The sequence below is a fragment of the Phoxinus phoxinus genome, assembly GCF_949152265.1.
Source record: "Phoxinus phoxinus genome assembly, chromosome: 18".
Taxonomy (NCBI): Eukaryota; Metazoa; Chordata; class Actinopteri; order Cypriniformes; family Leuciscidae; genus Phoxinus; species Phoxinus phoxinus.
In genome coordinates, this window is record NC_136893.1 from 7,424,660 (window position 1) to 7,436,964 (window position 12,305).

The 12,305-nt window shown below is 40.0% G+C and overlaps 2 protein-coding genes across 2 annotated transcripts; both read right to left on the minus strand.

Moving 5' to 3' along the window:
- Positions 1–128: 128 nt before the first annotated feature.
- Positions 129–3,391, minus strand: LOC306985640 (tubulin alpha chain-like). Its single transcript, XM_079588116.1, has 4 exons — positions 3,262–3,391; positions 1,725–1,947; positions 1,489–1,637; positions 129–1,382 (listed from the first exon to the last, which is right to left on the minus strand). The coding sequence occupies exons 1-4, from the start codon at positions 3,262–3,264 to the stop codon at positions 405–407; spliced, it is 1,353 nt and encodes a 450-aa protein (XP_079444242.1). The 5' UTR covers positions 3,265–3,391; the 3' UTR covers positions 129–404.
- A 2,266-nt stretch (positions 3,392–5,657) lies between these two features.
- LOC306985790 (tubulin alpha-1A chain) lies at positions 5,658–8,524 on the minus strand. The gene is made up of 4 exons (XM_079588453.1): positions 8,399–8,524; positions 7,096–7,318; positions 6,859–7,007; positions 5,658–6,779 (listed from the first exon to the last, which is right to left on the minus strand). The coding sequence occupies exons 1-4, from the start codon at positions 8,399–8,401 to the stop codon at positions 5,799–5,801; spliced, it is 1,356 nt and encodes a 451-aa protein (XP_079444579.1). The 5' UTR covers positions 8,402–8,524; the 3' UTR covers positions 5,658–5,798.
- Between the last annotated feature and the right edge of the window lie 3,781 nt (positions 8,525–12,305).

Consider the following 12,305-nt stretch of genomic DNA (forward strand, 5'->3'; position numbering starts at 1 on the left):
TTAATAGAAATCTCACTTAGCCTGTGGTGTTAAATTTACCTAAAATCAAATCAATGCAACAAAGATGCATCCTCAAGATTGGTATAAAGTATAGGGTCATTGGACAGGAATGAAAACAGGAGAGCATGTAAATATGACAACCTTTTATTTCTTTCAAGAGCATAATATGCAAGATTGACTGTGACAAGCAGGGTGGGGTCGAGAGAATGAGACGGTACAACGCGACGGTGTTGCTCATCATAAATTACACCACCGGCCTCGCGCCGTTCTCTCATGGCCCTCGACCCCGCCCTGCTTGTCAAATTGACCTTTTAGCCAGTTGACAGCTGGAAAGTGAAGAAAAAGGAAACATAAAAATGACAATGGACAAGTAACAGAACAGGCAGTGGAACTGAAAAGCCTTTCTAATATTCTTCTCCCTCCTCATCTTCTCCGTCCACACTCTCAGCTCCGACCTCCTCGTAATCTTTCTCCAGGGCAGCCATGTCCTCTCTGGCCTCTGAGAACTCGCCCTCCTCCATACCCTCACCCACATACCAGTGCACAAAGGCACGCTTGGCGTACATCAGATCGAACTTATGATCCAGACGAGCCCAGGCCTCAGCAATAGCGGTTGTGTTGCTCAGCATGCACACGGCCCTCTGCACTTTAGCCAGATCACCTCCTGGAACCACAGTGGGAGGCTGGTAGTTGATGCCAACCTTGAAACCAGTGGGACACCAGTCCACAAACTGGATGGAGCGCTTGGTCTTGATGGTGGCGATTGCAGCGTTCACATCTTTGGGCACAACGTCACCACGGTACAGCAGGCAGCAAGCCATGTACTTGCCGTGACGTGGGTCACATTTCACCATCTGATTGGCCGGCTCGAAGCAAGCATTAGTGATCTCAGACACAGAGAGCTGCTCATGGTAAGCCTTCTCTGCGGAGATCACTGGGGCGTAGGTAGCCAGAGGGAAGTGGATACGAGGATAAGGCACCAAGTTGGTCTGGAACTCGGTGAGATCGACATTGAGGGCACCATCAAACCTGAGGGAGGCTGTGATGGAGGACACGATCTGACTGATCAGCCTGTTGAGGTTGGTGTAAGAAGGACGCTCAATGTCGAGGTTCCTACGGCAGATATCATAAATGGCCTCATTGTCTACCATGAAGGCACAGTCAGAGTGCTCTAGGGTGGTGTGGGTGGTCAGGATGGCGTTGTAAGGCTCTACCACAGCGGTGGAGACCTGAGGAGCAGGGTAGATGGAGAACTCAAGCTTGGACTTCTTGCCATAGTCCACAGACAGACGCTCCATCAACAGAGAGGTGAAGCCAGAACCGGTTCCACCACCAAAGCTGTGGAACACCAGGAAACCCTGGAGGCCTGTGCACTGGTCAGACTGAAAGACATGATTCATGTTAAAAAGGCAATCAAGTATTATTTTAATTAAACATAATTCAACACAATTAAATTACAATGCCTTTGAAGTTAATTGAATGACTCACCAGTTTGCGAATTCTGTCCAAAACAAGATCAATGAGCTCTTTTCCAATAGTGTAGTGACCACGAGCGTAGTTATTGGCTGCGTCCTCCTTTCCTGTGATGAGCTGCTCAGGGTGGAACAGCTGACGGTATGTCCCAGAGCGCACCTCATCTGCACAGACGGGTCATGAGTAAATATTTAGAGAACTAAACTTAATGGTATAAAATATGATAACAAATTAATACATCCTCTTCATACCAATGACAGTGGGCTCCAGGTCTACAAACACAGCCCTGGGGACGTGCTTTCCAGCTCCAGTCTCACTGAAGAAGGTGTTGAAGGAGTCATCGCTTCTTCCGATGGTCTTATCACTGGGCGTCTGCCCATCTGGCTGGATGCCATGCTCAAGACAATAGAGTTCCCAGCAGGCATTGCCAATCTGGACTCCAGCTTGACCAACGTGAACGGAGATGCACTCACGCTGTGAAGAGAGGAGATCGATTTATAGACATTATACACCTTAAGTCAACATTCTTTAATTGCAAGTAATGATTTAACCATTCAGTTGCGCATGTTCACAAATTTAAACCACTTTTACTAGTTTGTAAAACAATCAAAGGGCTCTTTGATGCGCAAGTTGACATATACAGGAATGGAATCTTTGTGTACCCAATTTTTTTATTTTTAAACTATTGCATTGAATAAGCACTGATAGAAAATGCCTCCACTGCAAATCAGAAACTGCTATAGTTGCACAAACCCCTGACCACACAAACAGCTGATGAAACAGACCAGCCCTTGTTTCAAAGAAGGGGGGCGGGTTGGCTTTGTTTTGTTATAGTGTAGCCTGCATTCCTTTAAAATGACATCATCATATTTTAAAGTATATTAGATGTACAAAAACATTTTAAGAGTTTCATTGAACACTTAATGAAATTTAAAGCACACACAATATAAAACAGCACTTAAACCAAGCTACACCATTAATTTTAGTAATGGAAGGGCATTTAAGTCTATATACAATTTTAACTTGGACCAATACGAATTGGGTTAAACGCCTCTCTGTTTTAGGCTGGTCATGCGCATGAACCAGATGGCCACTAAGCACAACCATGAGGAACTTATTAAGGCTTAAACTTCTTGACACAAGAGCACTGGAATCCATCAAGATTCATTGGAACGCACGTGGTCCTCCTGACTCACTTCCTGTGCCGGTAGCACACTGCTAAAGAAGTGACTGTGCAGAATCATCAGAACAAAAGGAGGATGTTTCACTGTAACGCTACACGTCAGTAAATCCTCTTACCTCTCTACAGCGACCTTGATAATTAGATTTGAGTTTTTATATGTCATTTCAAGGTAGAAAACGGCAAATTTTTATTGAATTGTGCGCCAAATTATACCAAGACTGTGGAACACTATACCAGTTATCAATTTTAGCTGATTTCCTTGACATTCAATCAGATAAACATGTAAAAAAAAAAAAAAAAAAAAAAATACCCCGAAAAACAAAAACAAACCCCCCCCCCAATTATAATAATAATAAAAATAAATTAACAGCGAGTCCAAATACCTAAATGACCAATATTAATTCGTAATAATGTTTGATGCTATAAAAAAATCAGAACCGAAGTATAGCCTGCTATCATCTAAATGTTAAAAAAAAAAATCCATAATTTTAAACGCACAGTAAAAGAACCTTAACCACAGATGACGTAAAAATACTCATACTTAATGATAAATAACAATATCTCTTTTATAAAATTACACAATTAAAAAACAGCTTTATACTCACCATTTTTTAAAATGAATATTTCGCTTTAAGAAAAATTAGGAGATCGAAAACCGTAGTTTTTTCTGTTATTAACGCTCTCACAGGTTGACTATTATGAGTCTGGTGAGAGAATGAAGTGTCTGGATAATGCGGGGTGGGAATATTTATACTTTTCCTGTCAGTCGTCACAAGGCGGAGCGAGCGCGAGGAGACGTTTCGCTTCCTGTCACATTCCCATTGGTTCTGTTGAGAATCAGTGACACCCCATTGGCTGATTCCAACCATTGAACAATAACGTTTGTTTTAGAAAATCTGTACAAGCCAAGGCGGTACGAACTTGAGTATGCAATGATGAATGTTGGTCATAAAAGGGACCTTTTAATAAAATTAAAGAAAATTAACCTTATTTTGTCTTTGATTGGTTTTTGTTTTGTTTAAAACAGGGTGTGTAGCACTGTACATAATTATGGGCATGGCTGTTGTAGCTATTTTGCATTTATTTTTCATTAGCTTACCAGTTAAGCAAGTCTTTGACAATAAGTGCATTGATTATTATTCGCTTACATAATTACCTGCCATTGAAAAAGAAAGAAATTCTATTATATCATTAATAGAGTTGGCATGAGTAAACTGTCGCAGTAATTCGGATAATAGTTTTAATTTTCATGAGTAAAATACACCCAGTTTTCCCGCCTTAATTTTATGATAATTATATATATTCATCAGAATATCACACAATGATGGCATTTGCATGAAATGTAATGTTGCACTGCCCACATAGATACACAGACTGAATTGTTCTCATGGAAATGTTGCTGCAGAGAAGAGATCTGATCTGTTTTAAAACAAGATCATAAAGAATAAAAATAATTATAATAGTCAAAAAAGTCTTTCATTAAAACTATTGTAATTTACTGCAACAATGTTCAGAATGTTATTGTGTGGGCTAATGCTGCTCTACATGTTGTGTTCATGCAGTAACTTGTACATGAACAAAAAAAGGCTGCCAACTTTTGAGTTCAGTTTATGAGAATTACGGAAAGGGGTGGATTGGGGGAATGTAAAAAAAACCTTGCATCACAATAAGTGGTATTGTGGTTGTCAAAACATTTGGTAACTAAACTGATTTTTATTAAGTTTAGTGACAACATGCTGTTAATGGCTTGACACAAATTTCATGATTTCAATTCTATTAATTAAATTCTTGTGATTTGATTCCAATCTTGATTCAATATCGATTGATTTGGATAATTATTACAGTAGATAGCCTATGCTATTTTTTATCAAGAAAAGAAAAAAAATCATGCTGTTAACAGACAGAGATCCCTGTCAGCTGGTAGGCTATTATTATTAAACGTTAAAAATAACAACTTAAATATATTGCGTTTTTTTAAATTATAACAATGTTGTAGCCTAATATTTTAATAGCCTGAGTAAAAATATAATAAATATGTAATAGTGCACATATTAAGCAAAATACTCCTCTCTATAGCTATTCTTCTGGCCAACTAACGTGCTATGGTCATTCAATGTCTTTCCTGAGGTAACTAATATTGTTCTCCACAGCTGTTTTTTCCGAGGTTGAAAAACACTGATTGATCGATGAGGCATAGGCCTACATTTCGGTAAGTTGTACCGTATCTTTTTAACATACATATTGTTCATTCGTGTTTATTTAGGCTACTATTAACTAAAGAGTAAGAGATGATCGGTTCACGAGCCGCTTGAACTGAGGCCCTACAGCAGCCCGATCTCATGAAAGTGCGTTTCTATTCGATGTTATTTCTTGTGCCATTTATACGCCAAAATAGTTTTTGCGTGCATATAATACGCAGTTTTCGCGTGTAGGCCTATATGAAGATAGACTACACACTTTATGGCGTGTAATACGCACGCACTCCCCACCCCTAATCCTACCCAAGGGTTGTCAGTGCGTATATGCACGCAAAAAACATTTTTGGCGTATAAATGGTACGAGAAATAACATTCGTGATATAGATACGCACTTTCGGGTCTAGACAAACCTTTTGTAAGCTTTATATTCTAATTGCTGAACACATCAGACACACTTTTGGCAGAATTCAAGAATAAATCAACTATTTCTCACTTATTCCAAAAAGTAACATACATGGCTGCCAACTTTACTGCTTTTCGCACTTTTCATATGCTCTACTCCATCCAGAATACCCTACCTAAATGTATGGCCAGGAGCCGCTACTGATTAAATGTCATGTTGAAAAATGGTTGAACTTAAGCATGCTTTCACACTTTTTTCCAATACGTTTTATACATTTTAATAATAGTTATACTTCACCTGTTTGATGGTTGATCTTTAAAACACTACATTGCTATATCTGTTATACATTATTCATATAATTATACACAACAATTCAACACAAGACACCCTTTAGTTAGTTTTAAAGAAGGTTTATTTCAGATGTCCAAAAGAACCGTAACACCATGATTTTTATTGGTTCTGACCTTTAATTTTAATTTAATCTTCATTTAATTAAATTTTCCATTTCATGGTTTCTAGATGTCACACTTCTTTCTGTCATTTAATACTCCTCGCCCTCTTCCTCTCCTTCACCCTCGATGGAGTCGACACCGACCTCCTCGTAATCTTTCTCCAGGGCAGCCATGTCCTCTCTGGCCTCTGAGAACTCGCCCTCCTCCATACCCTCACCCACATACCAGTGCACAAAGGCACGCTTGGCGTACATCAGATCGAACTTATGATCCAGACGAGCCCAGGCCTCAGCAATAGCGGTTGTGTTGCTCAGCATGCACACGGCCCTCTGCACTTTAGCCAGATCACCTCCTGGAACCACAGTGGGAGGCTGGTAGTTGATGCCAACCTTGAAACCAGTGGGACACCAGTCCACAAACTGGATGGTGCGCTTGGTCTTGATGGTGGCGATTGCAGCGTTCACATCTTTGGGCACAACGTCACCACGGTACAGCAGGCAGCAAGCCATGTACTTGCCGTGACGTGGGTCACATTTCACCATCTGATTGGCCGGCTCGAAGCAAGCATTAGTTATCTCAGACACAGAGAGCTGCTCATGGTAAGCCTTCTCTGCGGAGATCACTGGGGCGTAGGTAGCCAGAGGGAAGTGGATACGAGGATAAGGCACCAAGTTGGTTTGGAACTCGGTCAGATCGACATTGAGGGCACCATCAAACCTGAGGGAGGCTGTGATGGAGGACACAATCTGTCCAATGAGCCTGTTGAGGTTGGTGTAAGTAGGACGCTCAATGTCGAGGTTCCTACGGCAGATATCATAAATGGCCTCATTGTCTACCATGAAGGCACAGTCAGAGTGCTCTAGGGTGGTGTGGGTGGTCAGGATGGCGTTGTAAGGCTCTACCACAGCGGTGGAGACCTGAGGAGCAGGGTAGATGGAGAACTCAAGCTTGGACTTCTTGCCATAGTCCACAGACAGACGCTCCATCAACAGAGAGGTGAAGCCAGAACCGGTTCCACCACCAAAGCTGTGGAACACCAGGAAACCCTGGAGGCCAGTGCACTGGTCAGCCTGAGAAGAAAACCTGTTGATCAGTAACCCAACGTAATATATAATTCATATTTATGTTTGTTTATTTACAACTACCTACCAGTTTGCGAATCCTGTCCAGCACCAGGTCAATGATTTCTTTTCCAATAGTGTAGTGACCACGAGCGTAGTTATTGGCTGCATCTTCCTTTCCTGTGATGAGCTGCTCAGGGTGGAACAGCTGACGGTATGTCCCAGAGCGCACCTCATCTGTACAAACGGGTCATGAGTAAATGTTTAGTAAACCGAGTACTCTGGCACACAATATCACAGATAAAATGAAGTCTTATCCTCTTACCAATGACAGTGGGCTCCAGGTCTACAAACACAGCCCTGGGGACGTGCTTTCCAGCTCCAGTCTCACTGAAGAAGGTGTTGAAGGAGTCATCGCCTCCTCCGATTGTCTTGTCACTGGGCATCTGTCCATCCGGCTGAATGCCATGCTCAAGACAATAGAGTTCCCAGCAGGCATTGCCAATCTGGACTCCAGCTTGACCAACGTGGATCGAGATGCACTCACGCTGTGAAGGAAAGGGCAAAGTTTAAAATCTAACTAAAAAAAAAAATATCACTCTCTTGTGAAAGCTTTATTTATTTCATCTCACATCTAAACTTCGGCTACAGCCTGTATATCTTGTTTCTGTGCCGTCATATCCCAGTGAGATATCATGTTAGATATCGTGAGATCACATTACACCCTCAACTGCCGGTTTACTGGTAATGTCCATCAGCTGCATTAGTGATACTGCCTACATCACCATGAATATTTAACAGCCTCACAACAGCCCTGAAATGTGATACGATTTCTGAGAATAATTAAAGGCATAGTATGCACCTGTATGAATTTCTTTCTTCTGCTCAACCCAAAAGAAGATATTTTGAAGAATGTCAATAAACCAAACAGTTGATGGACCCCATTGATTATGGAAGTCAATGGGACCCATCAAATGTCTGGTTAAAAAAGAAAATCATACAGCCAGGTTTGAAACAACTTGAGGGTGAGTAGCCGACACAATTGTATTTTTTTTCGGCGAACTATCACTTTAAATGTAATCGCGCGACTAATCGAATACACTTTTTAAATTATATTCTTAATAGGACATATGATTAAAATAAAAAGTTGACCAATGTCCATATCCTTTGGGAGGCGCTGCATCTCGTTTTTTTTTGTCCAAATGACACCATACCGGACGGTATGGAGGAGACGGCTACACCCAGATCATTATGCGGCTCTATTCTCTTTGTTGTCTCGTTCTAGTGTGCATCACATCCCTTATAATACCTCTCTTATTTTTCACAGTCACACTACGGTTATTAATGCATCAATGATTACACGTAAAATGCACATATTTAAATACATACATTAGCATAATAATAAAGAACATTTAAATACAGTAGGCTATACTAAACAAAATCATTTTTGAGAATGTATCCTACCACTTTTTTGTGCAGAATACGTATAAAGGTGTATTTTCTTGTTCCATATTCTATTGTATACCCGAAATATATTATTATACGCATAATACACAGTAAAGATGTTGAATAAAAAAAATTTTTTTTTCTATAAATAAGCAATATGAAATATATGAAATTGTGCTCACCATTGTTTCTGGAAGTGTTGCTTGCCCGGGCGAGAAAGATTCTCAACGGAGAGATCTTACAGTTCGACAACTAGGGGTCGATGTAAGAATAATAACGTTATAACGGACTGACCTCACTTTATATACGTGTTGTCCTGGCGACTACGATTCTCACATTTGATTGGTCAGACGCGACGAGTTCTGCCCAGTTCAGAAGGCTAGAATAATTTCTATTGGTTGTCAGAAAGATTAGGGTTAGTGAAACACCTCCCAGAACCTCACCCAATACATCTGCAATACTGAATAACGTTTTAATCCAAGACATGATTGTGCAGGAATCAAACATTTTGTTTCAATTCAACTATCATGTCTCAGGAACACTGTATTCAGCTGCTTGAAGAAAAGGTGAAATTATGATTTTAAAATATGTATCAAGTTTAGTTGTTCTCCCTGACCCCATCCCATTATACTTTTAATGACTAAACACTTGTATCATATTGCATTAATACATTAAGACGAACACCTTGTATACGTAAACCTTTATGCACAAGCAACTTTGTGTAACTTGATCAACCTATTCTCCATCTGTTCTCTTTGACACCTTCTGCCCCTTTTAAGAGATTAGCCTGGGGTGCATTTTGGAGTTAGTTATCACATATTCTTTTCCCATTCTTTAAATAGTGCGTAGAAAAGGACCTAAAATAGGGACTTTTGTATATAGCCTATATCCAAGGTTCAATTTGGCAAATTAAAATAAGAAACAGGCTGAAATTACTCATAACCTGGAGTGAAAAAGGAAGTTGTAAGGCTTTGTGTGAAAATATAAAGGATTTACAGGATGTAGCAAACACACTAACTCAATAAACAATAGTTTATAGTTTATGAAAACCAGCAGCCTTTATTCAGCATCTTCTTCACTATTCCTCTTCAGAAAGGAATACTAATGCATTTGAATATTTTCTTAAAAATGTTAAGTCATAAATGGCTATTGGATGAAATGACCCATAGACGTTAGGAATATAGGCCATGATGGGACTAGGACACCCAACCCCCCATGCCCTCCTCCCATCCTCCAGCCGTTGCTAGGCGATGAATAACGGAGTTGCTTAGATACTGACTAGTATCCAACACACAAGCCTACATTAACGGCCATTATGTGTAGATCACATGACCCTGAATCTGAATAGCAGCACACAGGGGGAGGATGCAGCTGCCCCAGCAGGGAATGAGGGGATGGCCCATCCTTTTTAATACCCACTCTTCCATCTGGCCCTATTTAGTTACACCAATACCACATTCTGTCAACAGAGCAGTATATACACTACTGGTCAAAAGTAATGATGTTGAATAGTGAAAGTAATGATGCTGATCATTCATATTTGATCACAGGAATAAATTAGCCTACATTTTAAAATACAACAGAAACCAGTCAATTTAAATTGTAATAATATTTCACAGTTTTACTTTCTTTACTTTGATCAAATAAATGCAGCCTTGGTGAGATGAAGAGACTTAAAAACATTAAACATTGTTTTGATCTGTATATACAGTAGGCTATATATATATATATATATAGTGCTCATTATACGGATTGTATGACAAGTTAGTAATGTATAGTAATTTACATATTTTAATAGGATAATCTTGTACCATATTGATATAAAAATACATAAGAAAATCAACTATGAAGTTCATTAAATGCTACATTAGTGTTTTCTATAGGGTTCGTGATTGAAGTCCAGGGGCTTTGTGAGTTTAATGAAAAGCTATAATTATGTAAATATATAACATAACAATAAGGTTAAATGACTCACGGAGTGATAATTCAAATAATAGTTAATGTGTTCGTCAGGAGTTGAGTCGATGCAATGTTGAGAAAACCCTGAGAAAAAGTGAAATGATAAATGTGTTGCCTCTTAATAATAGCCACCCGACTAGTGGCTGATCTGTTTGTGAAATTCCACAAAACTATGACCTTCTGATATATGGAGGCTATATAATTAGGGAGAATCAATAAATATGAAAATTATCTTAAATACATGTGGCCAAAATATTCAGCTATTCTCTTCTCGACAGGCAGTCTAGGAGACACTGAAACACTGACATTGAGTGTTATGTTAGTATTAACACAATTGAATGCTATATTATGAGGATAAAGGTACATTTCCTCTATTATAATGTGAGCCCCAAAAGATTATGTTTTCCAGTACCCCTGTTCTCACGTTTTGTTGAGGCTGGCCTGACAGTTCATTTGGCCAAATGCGAGTTTGCCAAAGCCACAGTGACTTACTTGGGTAAGGTCGTTGGACAGGGTTGTGTGCGTCCAGTTCGGGCCAAGGTTGTGGCCATTGATCAATTTCCTTCTCCTTCCACCAAGAAGGAGTTTATGTGGTTTTTGGGGTAAGTGTGTTGTGTTACTATCAGGGATTTTGTAGGAGTTTTCCCACCGTGGTAGCCCGACTCACTGATTTGCTGAAGGCAAAAGCAGCTTTTTGTCTGGACTTCTGTCTGTCAGGAAGCTTTTGAGGCAGCTAAATCATTGCTCACTTCCGCTCCAGTGTTAGCAGCTCCCAGATTTGATCGCCCTTTTAGGTTGTGCGTAGATGCGAGCAACGTTGGTGCGGGAGCTGTACTGTTACAAACTGATGATGAGGGAATTCACCGTTCCGTTAGTTATTTTTCTAAAAAGTTTTCTTCCTATTAGTTAAATTGTTCTGTGATTGAGAAAGAGGCATTAGCACTGATTTGGGCCCTGCAACACTTCGAGATGCATGTGGGATCATTGTCAGATTCATTGGTCGCGTATACCGACTACAATCCGCTAATTTATTTACACTCTTTGCGGTGCCCAAAGCAACGTTTGACTCGTTGGTGCCTCTTCCTGCAATCATACGGCACATCAAAGGTACGGACAATGTGGTGGCAGACACAAGAGCTCCTTACTCTTCCTAACTGTGTTTACTAACAATGTTTTGTCTTGCTCTCCTTAACTCTTAAATTGATTCTACAGGGCCCGTAGTTGCTGAGGATATTGGGAGTAAAATGAAGTGGTTGGTGTTTTACAGTATGGGGGGTTATCGGGTGAAGGGTTAGGTTGGTTTCATAAATGTAACCCTTTTCTATGGGGGAGGGTGTTATGAACCCAGTATGGGTTATGTTTGTGTTTTCTTTTTGTTTGGTTTGCTGGATGAAGTTAGGGTGAGTGACGTCATTGATGACTGAGGAGTTACACCTGTGTTAGAGCTGATGCCGGCTATTAAAGCAGTTCCCTTCAGCTGTGACGGGGCGCGCTCTCCCACTCGTGCCGTTTGCGTCCTTGATTCCGTTGTTTGTTTCTTTTCGTGTCGTTTTTTCCTAATTAATTATTCTTACTTTAATAAATGTTACTCTTTTTTGAGCATTATCCAACGTGTTGTCTCCTTCTTTGTCGCGGCTTGCGAGCCGGCCGTGACAATATATTTTATGAGCCAGACAAGGTCGTTGGCCTTTGAAAGATGGTGGTTGTCTCAGGAGATGTTTGTATTCCGCCATGGTTACATGCATGCATTTTCTCTGCTGCTATTCTTCTGCAATGCATAACCTTAGACTTGAAAATGCTTGCTTTAGCCTTAGATAAAACGAGCCTATTCTTACATGTCCCTTTTCTCCCTCTTCCCTCTCTTTTTTTATGCATGAGTGTTCACTGTTTATAGGCTGGTGGTTGCTAACAACATTTGAGCAGTGAAAACAATAAGCCTACCGGTCTCACATGACTCCTCGTACATGTTTAGAATAATAATGCTTTCCTGCAGGCTAGGAATTCTCTGCAAATCTTATTTTTTTTCTGTATTTTATACACCTATTGGTATTCTTGTAAATTACTCATTATTAATGTGAGTATCCTTGTAACCATTTGCATTATTGTATATATAAGATTTAATGCCATATC

Excerpts from the sequence above, each read along its gene's own strand:
- LOC306985640 (XM_079588116.1), bottom strand. Across the intron at positions 1,638-1,724 it reads CCTGGAGCCCACTGTCATTG|ATGAGGTGCGCTCTGGGACA; the intron begins GTATGAAGAGGA and ends CCGTCTGTGCAG. Across the intron at positions 1,383-1,488 it reads TGGACAGAATTCGCAAACTG|TCTGACCAGTGCACAGGCCT; the intron begins GTGAGTCATTCA and ends CATGTCTTTCAG.
- LOC306985790 (XM_079588453.1), bottom strand. Across the intron at positions 7,008-7,095 it reads CCTGGAGCCCACTGTCATTG|ATGAGGTGCGCTCTGGGACA; the intron begins GTAAGAGGATAA and ends CCGTTTGTACAG. Across the intron at positions 6,780-6,858 it reads TGGACAGGATTCGCAAACTG|GCTGACCAGTGCACTGGCCT; the intron begins GTAGGTAGTTGT and ends TTTTCTTCTCAG.